General features: G+C 37.2%; 6 protein-coding genes across 8 annotated transcripts; 3 read left to right on the top strand and 3 right to left on the bottom strand.

The window, feature by feature from the left end:
• Positions 1 to 123: 123 nt before the first annotated feature.
• On the top strand, positions 124 to 3851 carry LOC140784051 (uncharacterized). Its single transcript, XM_073131229.1, has 7 exons — positions 124 to 510; positions 572 to 731; positions 812 to 967; positions 1354 to 1424; positions 1634 to 1730; positions 2073 to 2635; positions 3264 to 3851. Exons 1-7 carry the CDS (start codon positions 124 to 126, stop codon positions 3849 to 3851), a joined length of 2022 nt encoding a protein of 673 aa, XP_072987330.1.
• Positions 3852 to 4230: 379 nt separating this feature from the next.
• Positions 4231 to 8307, bottom strand: LOC140784913 (ras-related protein RABH1b). Its single transcript, XM_073132526.1, has 6 exons — positions 7939 to 8307; positions 6721 to 6791; positions 5831 to 5919; positions 5472 to 5583; positions 4826 to 4916; positions 4231 to 4669 (listed from the first exon to the last, which is right to left on the bottom strand). Exons 1-6 carry the CDS (start codon positions 8053 to 8055, stop codon positions 4523 to 4525), a joined length of 627 nt encoding a protein of 208 aa, XP_072988627.1. The 5' UTR covers positions 8056 to 8307; the 3' UTR covers positions 4231 to 4522.
• A 115-nt stretch (positions 8308 to 8422) lies between these two features.
• Positions 8423 to 13661, bottom strand: LOC140783347 (SH2 domain-containing protein A-like). 2 transcript variants are annotated; one of them, XM_073130219.1, is made up of 13 exons: positions 13387 to 13414; positions 12550 to 12605; positions 12414 to 12457; positions 11646 to 11846; positions 11457 to 11549; positions 10885 to 10962; positions 10631 to 10798; positions 10064 to 10384; positions 9636 to 9919; positions 9389 to 9551; positions 8942 to 9282; positions 8770 to 8841; positions 8423 to 8681 (listed from the first exon to the last, which is right to left on the bottom strand). In XM_073130219.1, exons 4-13 carry the CDS (start codon positions 11829 to 11831, stop codon positions 8645 to 8647), a joined length of 1743 nt encoding a protein of 580 aa, XP_072986320.1. In that variant the 5' UTR covers positions 11832 to 11846; positions 12414 to 12457; positions 12550 to 12605; positions 13387 to 13414; the 3' UTR covers positions 8423 to 8644. The 2 variants fall into 2 exon arrangements, with proteins under 2 accessions (XP_072986320.1, XP_072986319.1); XM_073130218.1 differs by having other exon boundaries at positions 12414 to 12605; positions 13387 to 13661.
• Positions 13662 to 14525: 864 nt separating this feature from the next.
• On the top strand, positions 14526 to 18589 carry LOC140784634 (vesicle transport protein GOT1-like). 2 transcript variants are annotated; one of them, XM_073132132.1, is made up of 7 exons: positions 14526 to 14727; positions 16430 to 16532; positions 16882 to 16985; positions 17099 to 17179; positions 17306 to 17403; positions 18212 to 18245; positions 18343 to 18589. In XM_073132132.1, the coding sequence occupies exons 2-7, from the start codon at positions 16502 to 16504 to the stop codon at positions 18382 to 18384; spliced, it is 390 nt and encodes a 129-aa protein (XP_072988233.1). In that variant the 5' UTR covers positions 14526 to 14727; positions 16430 to 16501; the 3' UTR covers positions 18385 to 18589. The 2 variants fall into 2 exon arrangements, with proteins under 2 accessions (XP_072988233.1, XP_072988232.1); XM_073132131.1 differs by having other exon boundaries at positions 14598 to 14727; positions 16426 to 16532.
• Positions 18590 to 18643: 54 nt separating this feature from the next.
• LOC140784633 (putative invertase inhibitor) lies at positions 18644 to 19671 on the bottom strand. The gene has a single exon (XM_073132130.1). The coding sequence runs from the start codon at positions 19606 to 19608 to the stop codon at positions 19060 to 19062; it is 549 nt and encodes a 182-aa protein (XP_072988231.1). The 5' UTR covers positions 19609 to 19671; the 3' UTR covers positions 18644 to 19059.
• Positions 19672 to 20864: 1193 nt separating this feature from the next.
• On the top strand, positions 20865 to 25989 carry LOC140783698 (uncharacterized). Its single transcript, XM_073130673.1, has 14 exons — positions 20865 to 21078; positions 21162 to 21209; positions 21549 to 21609; positions 21826 to 21858; positions 22442 to 22566; positions 22747 to 22881; positions 23301 to 23377; positions 23468 to 23727; positions 24433 to 24489; positions 24576 to 24744; positions 24830 to 24887; positions 24969 to 25054; positions 25157 to 25213; positions 25424 to 25989. Exons 1-14 carry the CDS (start codon positions 20943 to 20945, stop codon positions 25493 to 25495), a joined length of 1374 nt encoding a protein of 457 aa, XP_072986774.1. The 5' UTR covers positions 20865 to 20942; the 3' UTR covers positions 25496 to 25989.
• Positions 25990 to 26360: the final 371 nt, after the last annotated feature.

Raw genomic sequence — 26360 nt, 5'->3', positions numbered from 1 at the left:
AACGCAAAGGAAAAGGAAGTCATCTTTAATTCCTCAAGCCTACAAAATTAACTAACGTTGCACTAACTAAACTGACACGAGTTGATACAAATCAAGCAAGATATTGCAACTCTTCCCGATCTTATGGCAGCAACGGATCCCAAAAATCCACACGGAGAAACTCCTGTAGATGTTGTTAAGAAAGATATACCATCAGAGTCTCACTTCCCGAAGATCTACAAGGAGAAATTCCTGAAAAAGTACAAAGAGATTGATGACGCGATACTTGCGGAGAAATTCGACTATCTCCAGAAGCTCGTATCAAAAAATGTCAGAGTACGGTCGACGAAGAATGAAGACGAGGAGGATGTGGTGAATTTATCAGATGACCCGCTGCTTAGCGTCATGATCGCCCACAAGAAGAGCGATCTCGCACTGAGGCTGGTGGAGGTGATGTCTGAAGATAATCATCTGAAGGCTAAAAATATCTACGGTGATACGGCGCTGCACGTGGCTGCAGCAAATGGAGACGTGAGGGTGGTGGAGGCGCTCGTGAACAAATACAATGAGCTCATGAAGATAAAAAAACCAGAACAATGAGACTCCGCTGCACAAGGCGGCGTTCTACGGGGAGCGAGGCGTATTCTGGAAGCTGGTGGAGCTCCGAGGCGTTGATAATCATGATATACTACAACAAAGGAGTAAGGATGGCTCCACCATGCTGCACTGTGCAGTTATGGGAAATGCTCCTGGTATAATTAATTTATTTTATATATATATATATATATGTATCCAATTTTACATCTTACATAACTAGGAGATGTATTTGCAGATCTTGCAATGGAGATAGCACGGGAATATGAAGATCTGATGACTACTCGCAATACAAATGGCGTCACGCCATTGCAGCTCTTGGTCACCATTCCTGAGGCCTTCAGAAGCAAACTGCAACTTGGACCCATGGATTCCTTCATCTATAATTTATGCAGTTTCTTGATCAATTAGCCCGCTGCACTTTTATACCTAGCTATCATCATAGGGATCGAATAGCATGCAGATCCCAGTCGCATGTCTTGGTGTACTTTTGACAAGAATTTATCTTCAAAAACCAACTCCACACACACACACACACAAAAGCTTTCAACGAGAAATATTGTGTTAATTTAAAGAACGTGCGTAGTGCTTTATATTTAATATTATAAGTTTTTGAAAGGTTTGTCAAGAAGCAAAAACATCCTAAATAAGTAGGTATATTTCTATACTTGTTTTTAAAAATCAACTCTATGGGAAGATATTATGGGTTGCATACACATTTCAAACAAACGCTCATAATATATATATACATACACACACATGCTTATTTTATTATTTCAGGTATTCCGTTGGAAAAGGAGAAACTTGATGATATAACTAATAGTGATGGAAATGAGTTAGAGATATCAACGGTAATGTATTATTTAATCTTTTTATATGAGAATTCATGCTTTAGGCAGTATTAGATTAAATGGATCGAATGTGGAGTCTTTTTTTCCTATATATGTTTTTCTCTTTTTTTCTTACAATATTAACCATGTGATCTATCTAATAATAAAGATGGAGTTAAATGTTCTTTGTTTCAACAATAGTGACATAATGATTTTGACTGCAATTGTAGGATGAAGAGAAGCAGTCTTTGATAACACTTGGTGGAAAATTTCCAGAACATTGTTCTACCCTTTGCGACCTCCTAGAGTTGATTTATCGATTTCCTGGTACACTACGTAATTATCCCTTATTAAGATTGCATGATTTTTGGGCTACATCTGACTTACTGATTTCCTGGATTTGATGTTTCTACAGTCGCATGGATTCGACAGTTTGTTTTCAATATATTGAAGCAATGCGAGTTTTAAATATGCTAACATGTAGGAATTAATACTTGTTCAGAAGAGTATTATTTATATATATCCTCTACTTGAAAATGCAGACGCGTTTTATTATGATCTTATTTCTCTATATAACCAGAGATTAATTTCTATATAAACTTGATATCCATATTTATAATCTGATATACTACTGTAGTTAATTTACAATTCTTATTTGTTATTCTACAGTATTCCGTTGCGTTCGAGAACTCCAAAAGCAGAAACAGAACCATATGCAAACCAAGAAATTGATTGCTTTATTGGCTAGCAAGCCTAAATATTGGGACTTTTTTAACGGAGGAAGGGATCCTAAAGTGTCAAAAGAAGAAAATCCACAGCCTGAAGAATCTGAGAAGAAGAAAGAACTTATTATAGAAGTGAATTGCTACTGCCAGAAAAAGGATGACCACGACGATGAGATAGTTCAATGGAATGATTCACCTCTAATTCTTGGTGCTAAATTGGGACTTGATGACTTTGTGGAGCAAATCTTAACAAACTTTTCGCAATCTGCATACAATTTAGATTCGGATAAAAGGAACGTCCTTCAAGTGGCAATCAAGTATGGCCACCAAAAGATAGTGAAGTATATAAAATCAGAAACCTCAGGGAAGAATGCAAAATTACCTTCTTGGCTGCTATCCTACGTCCAACCGGAGACTGAAAATACCATCTTACATTTTGCTGCAGAGAAAATTGTGAAAGATGAGGGCTTTGCCTTGCAAATGAAATATGAACTCGAATTTTTTGAGGTGAACATACACAACTCATATCTCTTTACTTTGTCAAAAAGGTAGACCGACTTGTTAGATAGATATATGTAAAACTTGGGGCTAAGAATCAGTCAAATTTGTTAAGTACTTAAACTCAAACAGAGTTTTATGCAACTCCATCATGAGCATTAATGCATTAACATACCAAGTTAGTATTTGCACTCTTATGTTTTCAAAATTACTTGTAAAATAATAGATATATTAAAAAATAGTTCCTTTGTTATCTAGGTTTTTTTTTTTTTTTTTTTGCTTTATATTTATTTTAGAATTTAGTATTCATAGATGTTTCATGAATATATAAAAAAACATATAATTGAGTTTTCATACCGAAAATCCAAGGAGAGCTGAGTCGATTCTTATGCTTGACTTCACTCGTTTATATTTCGAGTTGAATTGAGATTTCGAGTTTTTGTTCATTGCAATTTTATAGATTTGGTGTTTTATGGTCTCATTTCTACAATAGAGATCCACGCGTTTGCTATATTACTCTGATTCTCCAGAGACAGATTTAGTATTTCTGTGACTCTTTTATTTCTGATAAGAATTATATGAATTAAAGCTACAAAAAATTATGGGGAAACTTACATATGGTTGTATCCAAGTGCAGCTAGTAGAGGAGATTGTACCAAAAGACCTCAGGTACAGCCGAAACAAAAGCGAAAAGACTGCGCAAGAGCTCTTCCCCGATAACCACAAGGATATGGTAAAAGATGGCAAAAATCAGCTAATGGAATTGGGGAAGATATGCTCCAGCCTCGTAGCAGTTGTGGTATTTGCCTCTAGTTTCTCCATTCCAGGTGATAAGGATGCAAACCAAGATCCAATCTTTCTCAATAGGACTGCATTCAAAGTGTTCTCTCATGCATACGCGATTGGGTTATCCAGTGCCTCTACTTCTCTTGTGCTATTCTTATCCTTCTTAAGTTCGTCTTACAAGGAGAAAGACTTCCGACGCGCTCTTCCTACTAAGTACGTCTTAGCTAACATGTCATTCCTCGTTACATTTGTGGCTCTACTTGTGGCCTTCTCATGCAACATCTATCTTCAAATCTATGGAGGAAAGAGGGCAAAGAGGCAGGATATAATTCCGTTTGTTTGTGAGCTCACCGTCTTTCCGACGGTGTGTTTACTGCTGCTGCTCTACCGTGGTTCCTCAATAGGGGTCGGATCTATTCTCCAGCTTGGTTGGCGTTAAATTGAAAGGTGCGGAAATAAATTTGATCGGAAGCAGAGCCAGTGCACCGTTGCGTTATAATAAGGAAGATGAGTCGATGAAGAACGATGGTGAAATAGTGTTTGTCGTGAGATAATAAGGAAGATGAGTCGATGATGTTTCTATCTCCGGATTTCTTTTCGTTCAAATATTACAAACTTATAGCTTCTTTTAGTTTGGTGTTTTCGAGCTTAAAATGGTGGTGTTGTCAAAGAGAGTAAATGCGCTATCATTTAATTTGTGGAGCTTGACTCTTTTTACACTCAGAATTTGCAGCACTACAATCACATAATATAAGTTTATATGTCATGGACTACAGACTGTAGATAGAGCCAAGTCTCGGTAGCCGGAAATACTGAGATTTTATAGCACAATAACAAAGCTCATTTTTAAACTTTCCACTACTCATATTTCTTGTACATAAGCTTAGGAAATAGACAACTACTAGGATAACGGTATAGGAAAAGAAAGATTTTGATGTTGGACAAAGAGAGAACATCGCGAAACAGTTGCAACTAGAATCACACACTAACGAGATTGATTTACCACAATGGCGACCGACCTTCATTGCTCCCCCCCTCGAGATATTATTGCAGTAGTTGTGTTTAAGTAAATGACACAATGAAACACGTTCACTGGTATCTAAAGCAGGATCAACAACTACAGCCGCCAGATTGTGTCTGTGACTGGGATGAATTTGCATTTGTAGCCTTCAAGTTCACATCAACCATGTCTTCTTGCTTTGTGGAAGAAAGGGTCTCCATTCCGGGCAATGCAGCAGCAATCTTTCGGAATAGTGCCTGCAGAGACCTGGGCAGTTAGTAATTGTCTTCAGGGAAATAGATGCAGTAAGAGATCCAGAACAATAGATGGCTATAATCAAGTTCTCTGATACTGAAAGAACTGAGAATCTGAGAGGAGAAAGGGAAAGGAAATAAATGGAAGGTGAAATGCACCTTTATATTAAAACCGGCTTTGGCACTAGTTTCAATGAACATGACACCAAGGTCTTGTGCTTTCGCTTCTCCTTCCTCTATTGAGACTTGCCTGTCACATCAAAGTGATCAAACACAAAGTAAGTCATAATCTCATAAGCACTAAACAAGGAGTAAATTCAACGCTACAACAGACAAAGAAAGAGCTAAAAGAAGATCATGAGGAACTCATAATCTAGATGCAGGTAACTCAGCAGATCAAGATGTGACTTGAATTGAAGCAGACTTGTATCATTATGGATGGCATCAAGCAGAAAAATCTCAAAACTAGAAATTGTAAAGCATGCATTTTTTTGTTCTTAAGTTGATCGTCACTTAAATGATTTAGCAGAAAATTGAATTGATTTAAGAAACTAAGAATCATGCATCTGTTTGTGAATGGGTGTGCACACATACATTTACACATTTGCACATGCATGAATGGTGTATCTCTACTTCCAAATGATTGTAGTCTTTCTCAACTAATTGTACAAGATATGACCATCACATCATTACTTAATCAGACATCAAACTCTCATGGTTTCAAAAACAAAGAACAATAAATCTAACATATTTATATGGAAAATAAGCAAAAGAAAATAACTGTTAGAAAGTCACAATTGATAACCTCTTGTCAACCAGGTCAGTTTTGTTTCCAACAAGGACAATGATAACATCACTTCCCCTCTCTGTGCGGACTTCTTCAATCCACTTGGAAGTGTTCAAGAAGGATTGTCGGCCTGCACCAAGAGGAAAAATGGGAACAAAGTGATCAACTAAAAGCTCATGTGTTATAAAGGAAGATATGAAGTTAAATGTCAACAAACTTTAATATCAGCATCAAATTTCTTATACGATTCACAAAGCATTTCTAATCAGATAAAACAATGAAAACTGCAAAACTGATACTAAAATCTTCTGAAGGTTACAAATGCAATTCGATCTCTAAGATAGATAAATGCTTGTCACTTTGAATATATAGTTTACTTGCAACATCATATACAATGACAGCAACAGAGGAGTCCCGAATGTAGCTTGGAATTAGGCTCCTAAATCTCTCTTGCCCAGCTGTGTCCCTATAGATGATAAAGAGTAAGAAAAAGAAGTCATTTCAAAGGATATTAGAAGTACAAAGATGAGACATTGTGCAGTCAAAGTATTAATTTAAGGAGCAGAGCACCTACTAATTCTATCTGTTAATTCATTGTTATCATTTATGTCATAACTTTTTAATATATCAACACTGACTGGAAGTTGGTATTAGGTTTTCTAGCTGCCTAATATTAAACTATAAGAAGGCTTTGGATTCATACGAGAGTATAAGATTGAATTTCTAGGAACAAGGGACTAAATATTGGCTATAAATAACTTGACATGGTGATACATTAGCATAGCAACTTTTATTGCTGAAGGAAATAGAAATGATAAGACATGCAAGCATTATAACAATCAAAGACTAGGAAGGCTGTCAGACTGGAAACTGAGTCAACTGCCATCAAAACTTGACACCAAAGGCTAGAAATTATTTTCCCCTTGTATAAACTAGACTATTAAGGCCTATTTTATTTGTTGCATAGGTTTACAGGAATGTGGGTTGCTGAAGAGATAGAAGGTGATGAATCCTGGACAAAAAGGGTGCCAGATATGCTTCTTAGCATGTCTTATATTTTGTACGGGTGTTGCACATAGATAGTTTTGACTTTTGGTCTATGACTCTGGATTGGTGTAACTTTCTGAATGATTGTACCAGAGGTGATGTATATTGGACAGAAAATAAATGTAGCCCGAGAGTTGTTTTGTAAAATGGGAGTTTCACAAACAAAATTGGGTGACCTAATCACATTTTATCAACAACAAAAAAAAAACAATGATCTTACCAAAGTTGCAGTCTTACAGTCCTATCTTCAAGATACATAGTCTTTGAAAGAAAATCAATGCCAATTGTAGCCTGTAATAGAAAATAAGAGTGGCAAAAAAAGGCGCTGGTGAATAAATGAAATTTGCTTCCGTGTGTTGTAGTTCTTTAGACAAACATTGAATCAGCAAAAAAAAAACTGAAGGGATTATAAAAAACAGAATGATCAGCATTGCTAGTTAAAAATAACTGAATCCACAGTTGAAAGTTGAAATAGACTACTTCCTAATTAAAGAAATGCATGAATGGCATTTCTTTAATAAGAGGGAATGTTATCAACCTTAATCTACATGTTATGAAATGTTACAGTTTCCATCATTACTATCTCAAAGAGCAAATGCAAGAAACAACTATTCAAAGAACTCATGGAAGATTTTAGACTTTTAGTCAGTACACAGAACACATGTTCCACAAAAGAAGGGATTGTGCTTCCTTCAGTTTTACTTGAACATCCTAGAAAATCATTTAATTTTGTGGCCTATCATCATGAAATCGTCTTGAATTCCCAAAATTCAACAAATTCCATTAAGTTTTTCTTTTATAATTATTGGCACGTGAAAATTTTAATTTCTCTTTAAGTATTGGTGCGTGAAACAAAGAAAAGTTGTCCATAATGCCAAATGAATGGAAATGGTCGAGAGGGGTACATCCCTTCTAAAAAAAAAGTCGAACTAATGTCTCACAAGGCAACCTAATGTACGAACATCAACAAAGAGTCTTTATATCTCTCAACAAGCAGCCTGAATGTTTCTTTTCCTAATGCAAAATCAGATCCGACCACAAATGGAGGATTTGCCCTACATTAAATCAACATGCAAAAGAAACAGGAAGACAGCAGCACCTTAGATTCGAAGTCCAACAAAATTATGTATGCAGTATGCTAGCCCTGGTCTTTCTAATAACAGAAAAGGCACTCAAATGTAAGGTAACGCGCGGCTACATCTCATGTCGACATATGCTTATACTAAAGAATCAAACTAAAGAAAGCTTTCTAAAACCATCAGAGCGCCAATGAACACTCCAAATCCAATATAAGTTTTCAGTAACCTGGCCAAGAATCAATCAGATCTATCTCTTACACCAAAAGTTCACACGGCAGAGCAAGAGGTAGAAGAAATTGAAGTGAAAGAACGATTCGAAACCGTTAACTTGGGATCGAAGGATGAGATGGGATCCGCACCTGGTAGGTGTTGTCGAACTTGTCGTACATGAATCTGGTGATGATGCTCGTCTTCCCCACCGACTGATCCCCCAAGAACACTAACTTGTACTTCGCCAAAGCCGATACCGGCGCCATCGAGATCGATCTTTCGATGCCTTAATCGAGCAACAAAGGAAAGAGACAGAGAGAGAGAGAGAGAGGAGAGACGAAGAAACCAACGCCAAGTCGAAGGGGAGAGAGAGAGGGAGAGAGAGAGATGTGGGGTTACACGCAAGAAATCATTAGTAGTAGTGACGAAAAATAGGGCGTAAGAGAGTCAAATGAAGTAGGAAAGTAGTCCACTCAAATTAGTAGGAGATCGGAGGAAAATTAATGTAGTTGCGACTTAGAAGCCACGTGGCATCACAATATGTAATAAAGGCACAAACTATATACCGATATTTGAATAGACATTAGAGGCATTATTATCGGAAAATTATTTAATCTCGAGAACAACATCAAGTAAAAGGAATTTTCTTATATATATATATATATATATTGATCGACTGTCATTACATAGTGAATAAATCTCTCTCATAGAATGGCGAAAACATGTAAAATAGCTGATAATTTTCCATAATATTACACTCTGAGATCAACCACCTTTCAGGGAAAAATTAGTCAACACTTGAAAGGGGCAAAAATGAAGCTGCTACAAAAGGCAAGTCGCTAGATTCAGGCTTCTTCAGCTCGGGCAAGTCGCCGCTTCTTGTCGGCTAAACCTGGTGGAGCATTTAAGCAAGTTATATCTGTGTGATAGTTGAAGGGTTTCTAGTCGCATGCATATATGGTTAGTTGCAGAGAACTTGCCTTCCTAAATGAGATAATTCCAGTTCTTCCAGAAGCAAGTCTTGCAGTTGTCTCGAATCTTTTTCAGAGTCACTGAACGAGCCATTGAATATATGATCAGATATTTCATAGCAAGACAAGATTGAAATCAGAAGATTAGAAGGAAAAGGAAAAAAAATGAAGATAAATGCACCTTTGGCCAAGAAGAAGCTTATGATGAATCACAGAGTCTGCGCCAACATAAGTAACAACAAGACTGCCAGCATCTGGATGAGGCCAACTGCGAGATGTAGGAAATCTAAGCACAAAAGTTCCTGGTTTTTTCAGTCCATTAGGACCTTCAAGTGCCTTCTCTGCTTCCTCCCTAGTAATTAATCCCTCCAGCCATTTGGGAGATGTAGATACCCACAAAGTATTTATTTGATCTTTCGACAAAGAAAGAGCAACTGGGTATAACCAATACCACAACCTGTCAAATTCTTCACGTCCCAACTCGTCACCACACCCAGCAATTTTACGCAAAACTTCCAGGTCCTGGATCAAATCATGATGCAAAGGATTTAGTTTTTTTTTTCTTTTTGATTGAGAAAGCAAGACAGACCACATTAGCTGAAACTGCCAGAAAGGGAAGTGGTACAACCTGTCCAGACAAACCCCTAGTTGCAGAATGGGCGATGCACATGAAATTCCTAATGATTTCAGGTATGGCATATGTCCAAAGAACACGGTTATTATTCCGAGAAATTGCACTCCAAATATTAGCACCCTTTTGGAGCAACTGCTTCGATATGAGAATTTGGTTGCTGAAAGATTAAAAAAATCAGCATAAACTAAAATTATTTATGTTACAGATTTAAAACATAAGAAGGCATCTCTATGGTGATTACCGGTGGTGAGAACATCCACTGTACAATCCAACCTGCTCTGCAAAATTAGCCATGTCTTCATCGCTAGCAGAGGCGGCAGTCTGTTTGAGTAACATTGACCTCTCATATGTGCCGTCTAAACAGTATCTGAATATGATAGCATCTGAAATGGGATTCGTACCATCTCCAGACCATCTGGATTCAGAATTTTTAGCATCAGTGCTTTCAGAATCAGATGGTGCACTGTTTGTTCCTTCAGCATTGGTGGATTTTACTTCTGAACACATCTTAAATGCTTTCCCATCCTAAGGTTAATATCCAAGATCACCAAGTAAGTAACATCAAGAAAAAATCACACGCACACACACATTCACCGCATTTGTCTGACAATCCTGGAGATGGCTAAAATTACTAGCTGGCAATGTGCTGTAATAGCACTGGTCAGTTACCTGCACTGGGATTCCATTAGCATCAACTGCCATTTGTGATCCATTATGGTCTAGCTTATAAAGCTTGGACGGTATTTGGAAGTGTCCAAGTCTACTAATATCACGAATAATTCCAGATCCATCATTGACACTAGGTGACTGTCTCTCATCAAGAACCAACGCTGTGGAAGAAAATCTTTTCCCATGCCCAGATTGCCGGCTATTTCGGTTCCTTGAGATACAGCGTATTGGATTGGAGTATGCTTCAAGAAAAGGATATCTTTGATCATGCAGTGCATGAAAGCAAACATGAAACAGCCGGTTGTCAGATTTGGAGGAGAGCTGGAACAACCAGAGAGCAATATCATCTCAAAGATCAAGAGTAAAGGAAAAAAAAAGAAAAAGAAAAGAGAGACAGCCTAATCCTGAAAGTCCACAGAGAAAACATGGAATGGCAATGCACCAAGGGAGGCAGTTACATATATATATATATAAAGCATTCACATTGCTGGCTAAAATTTCTTAGGTAAAGCTTTCATTATTGTAATATGCAAAGCAAATCTCCGTTTAAATCAATAGGCCAACTACCTGAGACATTTTAAGTTTGAATGTTGCACGGCCACGAAGAAGTGAAACAGGCTTATCTGGAGAGGGATATTCAAGTCCATCACAACTTGTCAGTAGTGGGGCTTCTTCATCGTCTCTTGATTTTTCAACAGGAGTTCCACTGTCTGCATACACAAGTGAAGCAACAATCTGCAATGGCACAAATATCATCAGGAAGAAGTGGGAAATTTGTTAAAACATCTGTTTTACATTAAAGATGGAGGATAGAAACTGACCCTGATCTCCTTGTGCACCAATTTACTAAAAGCATCAAATAAGACTACTTCAAGGGAAAAGTTTCTGCGACAGGACGCCTGCGTTTAGCCAAACTTGGTTACAAACATGATCTAGAAAGTAGGCCAGAATTTTGAGTAACTGTGCTCATGCTACAGATTTGATTGTTTGTACAAGTTCTCAGATAGGTATTGCTACAGATATTTAATAATTAGCTTTCTTCTGCTAGAAGGTTGCTATGGTGACACAGTCAAATAGTAGAACTTATAAAATATTTCTAATTGATGACAGATGATCAGTTGATACTGTAGAAAGTTTGGGACTCCAAGCCTTCAGAGAAGACCATATAACCAAATATTGATACTTCAACAAAATGATTTCTTCAGCCATCCTATGGTAGCAGCATTTAATTGCCAAAAAGCATGGCATAAACATAAGGTATTTCATTCATCAAATCTTACAAAATACTGTAGTTCCTTAGTGTGCTAATGAGTACTTAAGAACCCAGTAGCATATACTGCTAAAACAATTCATTACAAAAGCTGCAGATTGTTGATGAATGGAAATTTCAGACCTTTCCACCCACAATGCTCCAAACACCATCACCACCCTCTTCTACTCCATCAGAGAGACATGAGTTGTCAAGAGATAGCTTTACTGGAGGATTCTGATACCCAAGCAAAAGAATTTGTAATGGACAAGTAAAGGTGTAGTTACATGTTGTCAAAAACTAATATACAGAGATTGTAACAATTTGGCTAACCTTTCCATATTGATGCTTATTTGCTTCTGATATATGTAGAACTTCAATATTGTAGGCATAACCCTCAAGGTTCCCATCATTACCAACTAAGGTTATTTTCATCAAATCTTCCTGGAAGTTATGCTGGCTGGATAAGAAGGATAGATGCTTCTCAGCAACAAGATTTCCATCAATGTTAAACCTCATATAATTTGCAGCTACCTGATATCAGCATATCCATTATCAACTAGCTTTCATACATAATCTGTATGTGTAGAGAAAAGGCTCATGTAATTTAAGCAGAGTAAATGATTTAGTCTCAAAAGAGAAGGCAAACAAGGAAAGAAAGGAATAATTGAATAGAAACATGAAATGGGGACAGAAAAATATGCAAGGTTTAAGATACTTAAAAACTGCACTTGTGTCTTGATCCTTGTTCGAGGATATAAGGAAGAAAATCATAAATGCACTGGTAATAGAAGAACTTCTACATAGATTCTAGATGTGGATTTATGACAAGTATGAATAGTGCAATACTTCAAAACCTACACTATTTGAAAATCGGATATCAAAGTTGGAATCTAAAGGACCCAATTTAAATGATGCCCAGTCCTCACAACATTTAATGTACCGCTAACTAGTTGACAACTAAGAAAAGCATTAATATCTCATTCTACACAAGGTACTATTTTAAAGACTCAGAGGTAGTATCCAACATATTTTTCTACATATACAAGGTTAGGATCAACGTGAGTATGTGACAATAGTGTGCCTTAACTGGCTACATACCTCACATCCAATATGAACCCATTTCTCCCGTGAGCATTCAATTGCTGCAGATACATGTGGCATGTTAGTCCATGAAAAGGAGCTTCCAGACGTAGGAGCTTCTTTATGCAAGTTCATCAAAGGGAAGAGTATTAGCTTGTTCTGCTCACTCAGAGCAAGAAAGGGAACATCATCTTGAATTTCCACTGTAACCTGCATTATTAAGAAAAGTTAATTATATGTTTCATCCATCTCACCGTTAAAGAATAAATCCCCTCTTAGGGATGAATGACATATTACTACCAGGCATTACCATTAAAAACACAACTTTAAATAAAGATGTACCAATCTGTTACATAACTCATTTGTAAGATCCTGTGCTATTGTTAGATCATCAGTCCAGATTGATATAATTTTAAATGCTGTCATCATCAACAAGGTAATCAATAAATTTACATAGAGCCTCTACCAAAATCATGAAATGAGGCTGTACAAGAAGGTTAATATAAGGAGCGCATTTAGATCCAAAGTCCAAACATAATAAATCTTAAATAAGAAGCCTAGTATTACTTGTAACTTCTAAGTAACCTAAAATCTGGCAAATTGTTGCTATGAAGGCCTTGTAATTTATACAGCGATTAGAATTGTAAAATCCTGCTACATTGATACTTGTTAATCCGAATAAGAAACGAATATTGTGATATATCAACATATATATGTTCATGGATTCAGAAAAAGTGGAACGCAAAACAAAAGGGGGAAAAATTAAGAACAGTCTGTACAGAGATATTTCAACCAGGACAGCAACAAGTGATAGGACACGAAATTGGTAACCCAAAATAAAAACCAAAGAAAGAACAACCTTTCTATCAGCAAAAATTTCGATTCTCGCAGGGCTAGTAACCCCGCATGTGGGTTCTACTCAAATCAGCAAGCAGAACAAGAAATAACGCATGGGAGGGCAGAACACGAGAGAAAAGGAATAAATCTTCACCTGACGAAGGATCACGGAACAAGGGCGGGCAGAACTCGAGAGATAAATCCAAAAAGAAATAAAGAAGCCGTCTTTTCCCTCTTCTTGGTCTTCTCCTCCTCCTTCGATTTCTCGATCGAAGCTTATTCGTAAATCCCTAATCTTGGAGTAGTCCTCCTCGCGGAATTCCTCGTCCGCCATGGATGGCCGCAGCTCGAAGCTTTTGGAAGTTGGGGTTTTGGGGCAAGAGAGGGTAGAGAGAGAAGGGAACGGAACCCTTTTCTTTTCGCTTTCAATAATTTAGTTATTTTTCTCATCGGGCGTTAGTTAACGGTCTCTCCGCTGTCCCCGAGTCCACTTGGGAGTTCGGTATTGAGCTACCGGAGCGGCTTATCGATCTCGGCCGTCCGTCAGATCATATCTAATATTGATTTGGTTAATCTAACGTTTAAACAAACACTTTTTCTTAAGTTATGTACAAAATCTTATCTCAGATAGATGGTGTGATAAAGTTATACATATTTTCTAAATAAATTTTAGTATAATTAATATACTTATTTATAATTAGTAATTAAATATAAATTTTTATATAAATATATTTAAAATAATTATTATATTTTATAATTAAATAATAAAATGTAAGTAAAATTATCGATATATCAACTTTATATTTAAAAAGTGTACATAAAGTTATCTACCTAATTTATTTTAAAATATATATATATAAATATTAAATTAGTAGATCTCTAATATATAATTATTAAAAAGTATATGCTCAAATATGAAATTAGACCTTTTTTTTTTCTTACGAGTTTTTTACTTATATACACTTTAAAATTTTCTTATTTACTTGTATATCCTTTAAAATTGATATTTGAAAGTATGCTTTTCAAAATATATATTATTGCATAGATACTTGATTACTTTTTTAAGTTAAGTCTTAATAATTTTATCAAAAAAAAGTACCTTCAACTAAAAAAAATATAAGAAAAACTAGAATAAGGATAATTATATTTTTTTATGTCTATGTTTAAATTTTAATGGTCAGTTAACTCTAAGAATATCTATAAAAAAAAGTAAAGGTTTTAAAAAATATATATGATAGGGGCATACAAGTAAATATGATATTTTTTAAGGGTCCCTTTTTTATTTCATTATTTGCAATCATATGATACACCAAAATGAGATCCTCTTTTGATTTGCAGTGTCTTGCGGAGGCGCCAAAACCAACGATATCAATCACGGCGGTGATTTAATCGGACGGCCAGGAAAAGCATCACGGCTGTTGCCTCCCTAAAGAGTATAAATACAACCCTCCCGCTCTCTCGCTCTCGCTCTCGCGCTCTCTCTCTGTGGACTTGGGTGAGAATTCAGATCTTGAATCGAGTAGTTCAGATGTATTCTTCAACTCGTATGCGCTCGGATTTCGAATCCGTAACTGTTTTCCAGTCCTTCCTGGGTCGAGTAAGAAATGACTTGCATCGATCTTGATAGGTGTTGTTCTCGTTTAAGATTTGGCGCGATCGGTTTCTTGATGGCAAATTGTGAGATTTTCTCGATTTAGATTTGACATTTTGCGATCTTGATTTGTGACTAGTGCTTCGTTGATCCGGTGTGTCCAGTGTCATCCATTACTTTTAGGGTTGCGTTTCCAAGAATAGGGTTTCTCCTGATATTGGTTGCCCTCTGCTTTTCCCGTTATCACCGACTTGCCGTGGAGATTGAAGAATTTCTCTTGGTTGCTTCTTTTCGGATAATAAATTATGTGAGAAAGTTTGTACAGTATCGACTTACATTTGAGGACGAGGGTTTTATGTTCAGACACCGGTTCTTGTAATCATAATGTCAGGATTATCTTGGTACATATGAGAGGAAAAGTTTGCAAATCTGAAGTTAATTTAGCAAGTTAAACGCTAGACTTTGGATAATTTCTTATACATTCTTTTACTTTTAGTGTGGTGGCATCTTTTTGCCACCACACTAATATAAACTGTTGTTTTTTTTTAACTTGAATGCATAATATAGACAGCTGTGGTAGAAGTGACTATATACACATTCTAATTCTCAATATTTTTATGATAAGAGTTATGAGCTGCAAGATTTTCTATTTACAACAGTTGCCTTCTTCTGTCTTTTCTCAGCTGTTTTAGAAAAAGGAAAAGGAAAGTATTTTTTTCTTTTTAAAAATTGAAAGTGAATTATAGAAATTAGAGTACTATATCAGACTTGTGAGAAGTTTGCTGTTATATATATATATGTTGAGTTTATGGATGTACTTAGGTAGTTTTAATTGATGCATGGATAAAATTCATTGGGAATTATAATAGTTAGTATGTTACATAGCAGTTGTAAGAAGTTCACTATATTTGTTGTACTTTTGGAGGACATATATGAATACGCCATTAACTATGCACGAAATGAGGTTCAAAATTGTAGTATATGAATATGCAATTACTATTTCTGTTGTATTTGCAGAGTGAATGTACAAAAAAATATTCATGTAATGAGGTTACGAATGACACATCAGTATTATCAGTGAAATTTAACAATGTTCTCATTTTTTGTCATGTACCTTTCTGTTTTATATGCTATTATTTATTTGTAATTTAAGGTTCTCACTTACTAGTTTAAGTTTTACACTGGAGATTGCATAAAGGTAGCTATTTATGTATATTAGGTGAAATATTCTAGTTGGTATGTTCTAAGGGGTTGGATCAGAGTAGAAGTAGTGGATTCCATAATCTTTATTGTACCTTTTCTTTGAAATCTTCATTATAAAACCGGTGCTTGCAGATAACATGCTCAAATTGATTTAGATACACTAGATGAAAGGAAAATAGTTGGACTATTATTCATTCTATGACAAGCCCAAAGTGACAGATATGATCAATTTTCATAAATAAGTACAGTAGTTAGTTTTCACTGTTCACAAATATAATTAGGGCAATTAGCTGATCTTTCTCCCTTATGTTACCACTGCATAGAAGTGTTTTATTATTCAAAATGAAAAGATTGTTATCAGTTATTTGGTGGTAATGTGATTATGGTTTAAAATGCTAGGCAGACTTAGACTCAGACTCTTACAAGGACCGGTGTTTGGTGACCAACATCTTGATTTTTCAAGATTTCAAGGAAAATGATTTCCTCTGAGATGGAGGAGCCCAGAAGTAAGATATTTTTTTCTTTTTAATCCAATTTTTGTCAGTCTTTATTTATGCCGCGTGTTTAGAGATGGTAGATGATTGTTTCAGCATTCTTCTTTATAGCTATCATCACAGAGCAATATTTTTATACTACTGTTAGAAAAAAATTTAAGAGCGTTTGCATCTTCTGCATTGTGTTATTTTAAGCATAATGTTTCTGGGGTCTGTTCCTGCCACACCAATATCTATCTTGTCAAAGTTCATTTTTTTATATGTCGAAAATTCAGTGTTCATCTATCATTTTTCTGTTGCATTTGGATACAAAAATTCTGTTACAATCTCTTAACATATTTTTACACCTGTATTGGCCCAGGAGTTGAAAGAGAGATTGGACTTGGATTGATTGTATTTGGGATACTGTTCTCGTTGGTTGCATCGTTGTTCTTCTTCCAACGGAATGTTTTAGCATTTGGCAACGTACTGCTGTTTTCCGTTTAAATTTATCGATCATACATACATACATATACATATATATATTATTACCACCATATGATGGCCCTAACATATCTGTCGTTTGTGAAACTTGTCAGATTATCTTTGTCGTAGGGGTGATATTAATGATTGGACGAGAATCAGTCATGCGGTTCTTTGTAAAGCCAAAGAATTACAAGGTTTGTTATCATATTAGTTGAGCTAGTTTTCTTCTTTTTATTTTTTTTTTATTTTTTTTTTATTTTTAAGAGCTAGTGGTTTCTCGCAATGCCCGTTGTCTTATTTCTCCACCTGCCATTTGATAGGGTGCTGTCTTGCTTGGTGTTGGTTTCCTTACTGTCCTGATGGGATGGCTTGTTACTGGAATAATTTTGGAGGCTTCTGGGTTACTTGCTTTGCTCAGGTATGGATTGTTTTTTTCAGAAAAAGAAACAATAACTTTTTGGATGGTTTAGGATGCAGAAAAGAGTCGATTCCGGGCTCACATTCTGAACTTTGAAGGCTTAAATATGTGTACCAGTGCTGGTAGGATTTTTGGACTTCGGGAGAGGTGGTGTGATTTGCTCCACTAGGAACAGAAAGTAGACATGGGTACTTGATGGGATTATTAAAAGGATACAAGAAGAGATCTGGTTTCATGATCGAAAGTTTCATCATCTGTTTAATTCTCGCCCAAAGCACATATGGGAACTATTTTGTTGCCCAAGCACTCTGGATTCCTCTCCTCCCATAAGAGAGAGAATCCCACCGAAGATAATAATCCTAATAGAATGAGGTAGACATTTTGTGCAGGTGGACTATAGGCTCTCAAATTTGTCCTGTTTGTGGAGCCAATACATACATTGCCAGCCGCTTCGAGTTGAGGAGATTTCCTCGGATCAAAACCTTTTTATTTAGTTGGCAACCACACGAAGATATTGCATTTATATGTACTGGGCAGTTCCTTGTTCTATAATGTTTATATGGTAACAAAATAAAGCTGTGGGAAACCTATTGGCTATGCATCGAATCATACTAGCTAGTCTTTTTAAAATTTTTAATTTTATTTTTATGCTAGCACATCAGTAAGAAGTGGTTTGGAAGAAGAAATATATAGAATCATGAAATTTTGGTTTAGTCTTCGTACTCGATTTTCTATGTATTATATCCTTACTAGATATAGTGGCCTTTGCTTATGTGCATACATTCTACTGACATTGGTCATTCAACAGTCGTTGGCTGCTGGAACGATATTTCGCGACATTGGTAAGAAAGCTCTTATGGAAGTAGTAATTATTTAGCAATGAATGTACCCATATCTCGTTACTAATTTAATTATTCACTGCTTTATTTCTGCTCGCAGCCCCATTACCGTTATAAAGGCAAAAGAAGAGCGCCTGTGTAACTTCTATCAAGTTCTGCTTCGGTGCCCGCAATATCCATGATCTGTGATATGCCCTGGCTTTTGTCTCAAACTTCTGCAAAGAAATCCTTTGCTGGGGATTTTATTGGATGATAGAAATATTTCAAAGTCAAAAGACCTGTTGGTGCTTAACAAACAGCTGATCCTGATGTGGAATTTTATCTGTGAATACTAAATACTTTCCAAAGGGAGGGCTATCTGCAATTACTTTTTCTTGCAAGCTGGATGACCACTAGTATGATTACGTTACTAACTCGTGCCTTGTGATATAAACAAACTCATGGGACCCTAATAAGGAGTTAAATAATAATAGGAATTATAAAATATAGATGCTCTCTTGGTGCTATCCAACCCGTGACGCACCACCACAGCCACATCGCTGTACTCCAAACAGTTGGCATCATCCTCCTATCCTCATCTCGAATCTTCTCGCTTTTTTTTTCCAGCTGAAGTCCTCGGCATCCGGGTTGCATGAGCCCTCTTGCGAGAGTTAAAATTTCTTCTTTTAGATTGTTGGAAGACTTGGCAAGCTGCCAAAGTATTCCAACGTAGAGAATTCCTACCAACAAAGTGTTTTGGTAGCTTTGACACGACCACGTAAAATGTTAACAATCTAAATGCACGTTTACAAGAACTTAACGCCAGCTAAACAACAACTTACAACGAAGCCGTAATAGCTAAAGCCATGTCGGCCAACCTTCCGTACTCCCCGTCCTCTCTCTCTAAAGGCGACGGGGCCACCGCCGCCTCCTCGAACGCATCCTCGCAGTTCTCCGCCGCATCGAGCGCCGCGCTGAGGAACGTCATGGCGTCATGGTAGCTCCTGGCCTCGATGTCCCGTGCTGCGTTGCCGAGGTGGTCGATGGCGTCCGAGTAGACGTCTGAGCACACGCCGAGCTGATCTTTTGTTGAAGGTTTGGATTCTGCTTCGATTAGTTCGTTTATTTTGGATTCAGTCTTGACGGCGCTGGAGTTGGCCAGTCTCGTGGCGATGACGGCGAGGCGGTGCGCGTCGGCGGAGAGGCTTTCCTGATCGGAGTTGAAGGATTGGATGCAGAAGTCGTAGCCGATGTTAGGGCGAGCTGCTGTGATATGCTTGCACGTGTCCTCGATGAGACAAGTGTTGGCGAGTGAGGAGAGTGGATGGAGAAAGAGGAAGAGGAAGAGGAAGAGGAGGAGGGGAGGGAGTGGATTGGAAGACCTCATTAGTTGATGCGTAATTGGTTAGAGAGAGAGAGAGAGAGAGAGAGAGAGAGAGAGAGAGAGACGATAGGTAGGAGAAATGGGTTGTTTTAAAGGAGTATATATTAATTGGAAGCCTGTAACGGATACACGTGGAGTAGGGCTATCAAAAATAATTAACATGGCTTATATATATCACAAATAAAATATAAATTAATTTTTTTTTGTTTGATTTACTTTTATCAAGTGTAGACCATTTTAGATTTAATTCAAGCATGATTAAAGTTGGACTTAAGCTTGACTCGGATTATCTATTAGTTGGATAATTGGATTGACAACAGGCAAATTGGAAAGTCTGTCTCACCACCTTCAGTGGATGGAATCAGAAAATTGGTTGATTCGTCTTCCAAGGGCCCACCCAACGAGACACCAACTCTAGCTGGCATAGTACTAGGTAAGTTATAATTATAGATTCTGAGATCCATATGTTTCTTGTTTGAGTGTCTGACAAAAGTCTAAGCAACAGTAGATCCAAACTGGAACCTTGCAGAATAGACAGTTACAGTCCGAAATGAACTGAACATTTCGGACCTTTTAAATACAGAACATGCATCAATTCACTTCCATGTTTTGAATGAATTTAGTCTCCTCCGATGCTGCTGGAATTTACATGATAAGGCAGAGTATTAATACTACAAGAGCCATTCTTCTAAATATGTAATTCATCAGCATGCCATCTACTGAAATGTACAACAATCCTACATGACCACTGAATTAAATGGCTAGTTAGCTTAATCTATCAGATTAAGATGCTTGGGCAAGAAGAGTTAGCTCTAGCAAGCTTCATAATTCCCTTCTCCTCCTTTGCCTCTCTGAAACAACTACACTCATCAAGATTGGTTTTCTGAGGCTGAGGATGATCTAGCCCATTTTGCTTCAAAGCATGCAAACAAATAGAGCTCTTCTTTGGGTATGGAGATCATTTAATTACACTTTTTTTTTAATCAAATTATTTGATCGATCCGATTAAACTCGGTGCCATTCGATTAATACATAATCTGCAAAAGTTTCCCTCTTTTCGATATTTAAAAGACCACAGGGTTTGTATTGCAAATAGGGAGGCGAGAAGTGTAATACATGATTAAAATGGGGTGCGATATGCAAAAGTTTCCATGAAACGTTCACTCTTAGCGTGTTATCGGATGAGGTTGAGATCGGATAGGTAACACGGATAATGATATTTTTATCCGCTATGTATCGGATCCTGGTCGGATATATTCAGAAACCGACCCGAATAGGCCCTGGGTCACTCTTTCCTCGTCGCCGAGAGCGGAAGGCAGCACTCGGGTCGAGCGCAAATGGCGGAGATCCGATACTACTGGGCGATGGTGGCGGCGGCGGCGGCCTTCCGCCTCCTCCTCATCGTATTCTCCGGCGATCTCAACCTCGGCTCTCGCCCTGAGGTCGCCACACCTCTCACCAGTCTCCGCCGCTGTAAGCCGTCGTTCTCTTCTCTGTGTCTTCTTGTTGGATTACAGTAGCTCAGTTTTCTTGATCGGGGAAACGGATCTTTGCAGTGGCGGAAGGTTATTGGCTCAAGCAGTCTTCGATGTCTCCATACGCAGGTTATTTGTTTGTCGATTTTAGCAATAACTTTTGTGCTCATTTGAACGCTTAGATCCTCTTTGTATGGAGAGAATAATAATTAAGGGGAGAAAGTGATGGTAAAAGGTGAGAAGAAAACTGAAATCAATCAACTCTGAGGAGGGAATAGAGATGGAAAGATAGTTGCAAATTTTAAGAGGCATTGCAGTGCTTTAGCTAGAAGCACTTCAGACACCTCAGGAGATGGAAATGATTGAGTTTTGAAGGGAGAGTGAGAGAAGGAGGAGCAGCATCATCAATTGCATGCATACATTTTCATGAATAACATTCTTTTTCTGAATTCAAGAATTCGTTTTCAGGATCTATGTACCACGGTTCTCCCCTGCTATTGTCGATTATTGGTCCATTGACTATTAAAAGGTACATGGTTTATCTCGGGGAGAAAGAACTTTGCTATATCAGCTGCACTAATTCTTGTATATGTATTTAACTTAGCTACTTAATATTCATCCACTTTTTTTTTATACTTGAGTGATTATGTCTACTCTCCTTTTTTAATTTTATTTTCTGCCTATACATCATCCATGTGTTACATCTTCTTAAACAATGATGTCATGATTTCTCTTGGTACTGCAGATCAGATGGGCAGCCTGCAAACTTTTACTGCAGGTAATTTTCCTGCGTTTACTATTGATTATGACTCGTAAAGAATTCCGTTATTATTTTAGATTCATGCTTATTGCAATAGTCAGATGATTATGCGCATTCTTGCTTTCTTCTTTTCTTGTTTTAGCTTTCTTTCGTCCATTAGCTGTAGGCATCAAAATTATGCTCCCAAGGAGCTCCTTTAGTGACTCGTGATATCCTTAGTACCATTACTATAAACTGATATAGGAATGCTCATAGGGGACATTCTGGGAGCTCTAATAGTAACGGACAATTGGACGGGGCATGCCTGTATGGTGATTTTGGAAGTTCTTTTCTTTGCCTGAGAAATGCTTAATAAACAAGACTATATTAATTGTCCTATATTGTGGTAATCATACCTCTGCCATCCGTTATCTTTCTGATCATCTTCTTCTTTTGATTGTTTTGAGCATGATGTCCTCATCATTTATGGATTTTGACATCCCTAAGCCATGTTTGGCTGCAATATATCTATATAAAAGTCTTTATGTCATTCTCAATACATATTGATGCTTATGATTAGAGATCTTATAACTACTGTTGTGCTCACCAGTGCAAGAAACAGCTTGATATTTGTGGTTGCAGATTTGGTTACTGCCATGCTTATCCGTGCAACTGGCTGGAAACTTCTCCTAGCACGCCGTCAAAGCTTGCAATCACTGGGCCTCTCCAAACTGGTAGAAACTTCAGGTGAGCTGCAAGTGTTGGCGGCTGGGTAATGCTTGTTACACTTATGATGTGTCATGGGGGAAAAATGAAATTTTTATAAAGTTCTGATTAAATCTTCCCTCTGCATGGATTTTGATATTACATCTGTCTTAGTGTTATCTTTCATTTTAACCTTTTATTTTGACTGGTAATATGTTGCAGTGAATATCAGTGCTGGAGATTTTGCATCTCTTATTTATCTATGGAATCCATTGACAATAGTCACTTGCTTGGGATTGTGTACATCACCAATTGATAACTTGATGGCTGTGCTGGCAATTTATGGAGCCTGTTCACGTAAGTGAACAGTAACTTGTCTCGGCCTTTTTTCACAATGGACTGGTGGGCATGTTAGGTTATTTTGGTTGAATTTAGAATAATGATATATTCTTTTTCTCGATATGCTTGTAAAGCATGTTATTACAAATTGCAAACCCGAACTGCCATGCTTAACCAGTATGGAATAGGTCAGCATGCTCATTATGCTTGAGACATTAAGATATTCCATTCACTCTTGTATTGACATTTATCGTCATTGAGCATCTGTTGGTCAACAATGGCCAGCAATGTTATCCTTAACCTAGGTATCAGGCATATAGCCTGTGTGTTCTCTTTTAGAAATTGCTCAGTTGTGTTGCTCAATTTTTGTTCTTTTTGTCAGTGGCTTTAATCCTTTACCACTTGAGCTGAATGCTGAATGTAATATCTGTTCTCAGGTCTAGCCCCTTTGGCAGCCTTTGGATATGTTATCGCAACACATCTATCTCTTTATCCTGCAGTTCTTGTTTTACCGGTATGTTTTCTTTGTCCATAACTTTCATGCTTGAAGGATATGAATTTGTTCTTGGTTATTTTTGTCTTTGACTTTCAGGCTTTATTTCAGGTTATCCTTCTTTTAGGATATGGTCCAGATGTTCCTCCGACAAAGCTATTTCTTCAGAAGAGGTCCAACGCAAATGGAACCAATCCATCACATTCAGGCCATGAGAGAAGTGCCATTACAAGTGATAAGCCTGATCATCATTTTTCATGGAAACCGGTTCTCCACTTCATTTTGTGGGTGTCTATGTGGTCATGTTATGTATTGTTCTTGAGCAGCATCTCCCTAAAAGAGACTGATGGCTTACAGGAAATGTTCAAAAAGTAAGGTGCCAGCACCAGCTTTGATGATATTTCAATTTTTCTTTTGACTTTTTTCGCACCAGTGTTTAGCATGTGACTTGTTTATGCTCCTACCGATACTCAACAAGGATCTGTTGCATGTTAATAATAAAATGTATGTCAGAGTGCTCTCAACATCTTCCATGATTTTTTACTCTTGCATTGAAGTGTTGCGCCGAGTATTGGAACTCTAAAAGAGGACAGGTATTAAATGGAAAATATCCAAAATCTTAGAAATTGTGGACAACATATTAGCACTGATTTTTAACCTAAGCTACAGTTAACTTGCACAAATAACTAAGAACCCGAAAATGTGTATACCCCGGACCGTGCATAACCTTTTGCATGGTTAATTTAAATTATCTTCTTAAGCCATTCCATGATTACCATAATTTTGTTTGAACTTTCAAAATTATAATGATCATTAGCCTTAAAATCTTGCAACAATTGTTAATTCCTACTCATATTCATCCATGTGGCTCACACATATTTGCCTGATGTCTTGTTATCTTCCTCTTCTGTCAAAATACAAATATCATTTTCACTCTAATTGCAGTGAACTGTTCCATTTCGCAACCTTGTATTGGAAAATCTTTGATAAATTTTCCACTGGATGGACTTCCCTACTGTTTTTTAATCTCTTTTGCTCATTCTTTTCTTTTTTTATCTTTTGTCTGGATCTTACAGGACCTATGGATTTATTCTTACTGTGGAGGATCTATCCCCAAATATTGGTGTCTTATGGTGACGTATCTAAACTGTACATTCTGTAGAAATTGATACTCTGTTTCATGTTTATTTGTTTCTCATGGATGTGATAAATGATGCAGGTACTTCTTTGCGGAAGTCTTCGACTTCTTCAGGAATTTCTTTCTTTTAGTGTTTCACGTGAATATTCTATTCATGTTATTGCCATTGGCCATACGCTTGAAACACCGCCCATGTTTCCTTGCCTTTGTGTATATTTCCATGTCAGCAATGTTGAAATCTTATCCCTCAGTAAGTATTATTTCTTTCACATGACAGATTCTACATATTTATCAATGACTACTAATTTTGTGTTTTCACATGTTCAATCTTGAAGGTTGGAGATTCAGCTCTATATTTAGGTCTTTTGGGCCTTTTCGCCAATGAGCTAGCCGGTATTTGGATTTGGGGTGCTTTGCTGAATCATATCAAATATTAATTTGGCATTAACTGATGCTTACTCATTTCAATTGCAGACATGCAGTTCTCTTTCTTCCTGTTCTTTGGATACATCGCAGTGACTCTCCTTAGCCCTGTTATGCACAACCTGTGGATCTGGAGGGTCTCTCTCTCTCCCCATTTGTGCTTACGTTATTATATCAATATTTCTATAACCTTACTTTCTTTGTGTATTGAGACATTGCTAACATGAAGGAATTTTCAGGGCACTGGTAATGCAAATTTTTATTTTGCCACCGGACTAGCTTATTCGTGCCTGCAGGTACTTAGGAGTTTCTATCTATAGTACTCGCTGCATTCTGGTAGAAGCGATCTGTTACTATCAGTCTAAACAACTAATACCTTATAAGGCTTAGCTGAGTTGTAACTTGCAACTTTTCTTTTTGCCGATTTTGGTATTTGTATCTCTTGCTAGATCTCTTTGAATAATGAAACTTTATTCTCATGATAACATGTTTCTGAATGTTTGCAGACTGTATTGGTCGTTGAGAGTGTGAGCACAATGCTGAAGCATGATAGGTTGCTAAGAAAACATGTCTTTTGATGTAACACATACTTCTCAGGCGTTGAACAACACTGACAGTTCTTGCATCAGATATCACGTTGAGTTCCCTTGACGCTTTTGGGAAGCAAAAGTATTTCTAGTTTCGACTTAGAACATGATTATTAAAGGTCCAACCGATATATAGATTGCTCCACAGTTCCTCCATCCATCAAATGCTTAGATCATGTTTGCACTCGTTCTTATACTTTGGGAATCAAATTCATTTCAAGCTTGGACCTGTGACATGATTGGCAAGAATCAAGTGCCAACTGATTGAGTGGGTGTACTGCTATATGTTCTGTTCTTTGCTACATGCAGACTAAATTACAGGAGAAGGTGATGTAACTATTTCATCCCGGGCATAAAACTAAATCTCTTCGGTATAGTCCATGTAACATGTTGAACATTTGGTTTGAAAGAGAGTGATAGCTCTCGCTGGTCTGAATTCACTAAATGTGCTGTCTACTACTGCATAAAAGCTCCTTTTATTCTCAGCCATTGTTTGTTCAAACTTGGTGTGTATGTCCTTTATCCTTGTCTGAGAGTATGATGATAACGTGATGGTTCTACCACATAATATTGCGAGTTTCAAAAATGAATGAAGCGTTAAACTCCATTCCATTTCTACTACTAAATCTGTTTCAGGTGCTACCAAAGAATCTGCTCTTATCTTTTGTGGTCAAATGGGAGAATTTCCTCTTGTTTTGGCTTGAACCAGGAAGTCTAGTTGCTGTCTGCGGCAAGGAATTCAGATGCTTTCTTTGACTAGCTCGTCTCATATCTTATATGTCGTCATATAAAAAAGTTTGAGATACTTATTTAGATCTCGATCCAACGGCTTTAGTTAATCAGTCTCGTTAGTCGT

Source organism: Typha latifolia, chromosome 3, assembly GCF_019914945.1.
Source record: "Typha latifolia isolate L0001 chromosome 3, TyphaL0001v2, whole genome shotgun sequence".
Lineage (NCBI taxonomy): Eukaryota > Viridiplantae > Streptophyta > Magnoliopsida > Poales > Typhaceae > Typha > Typha latifolia.
This window is presented reverse-complemented; position numbering and strand designations above follow the sequence as displayed.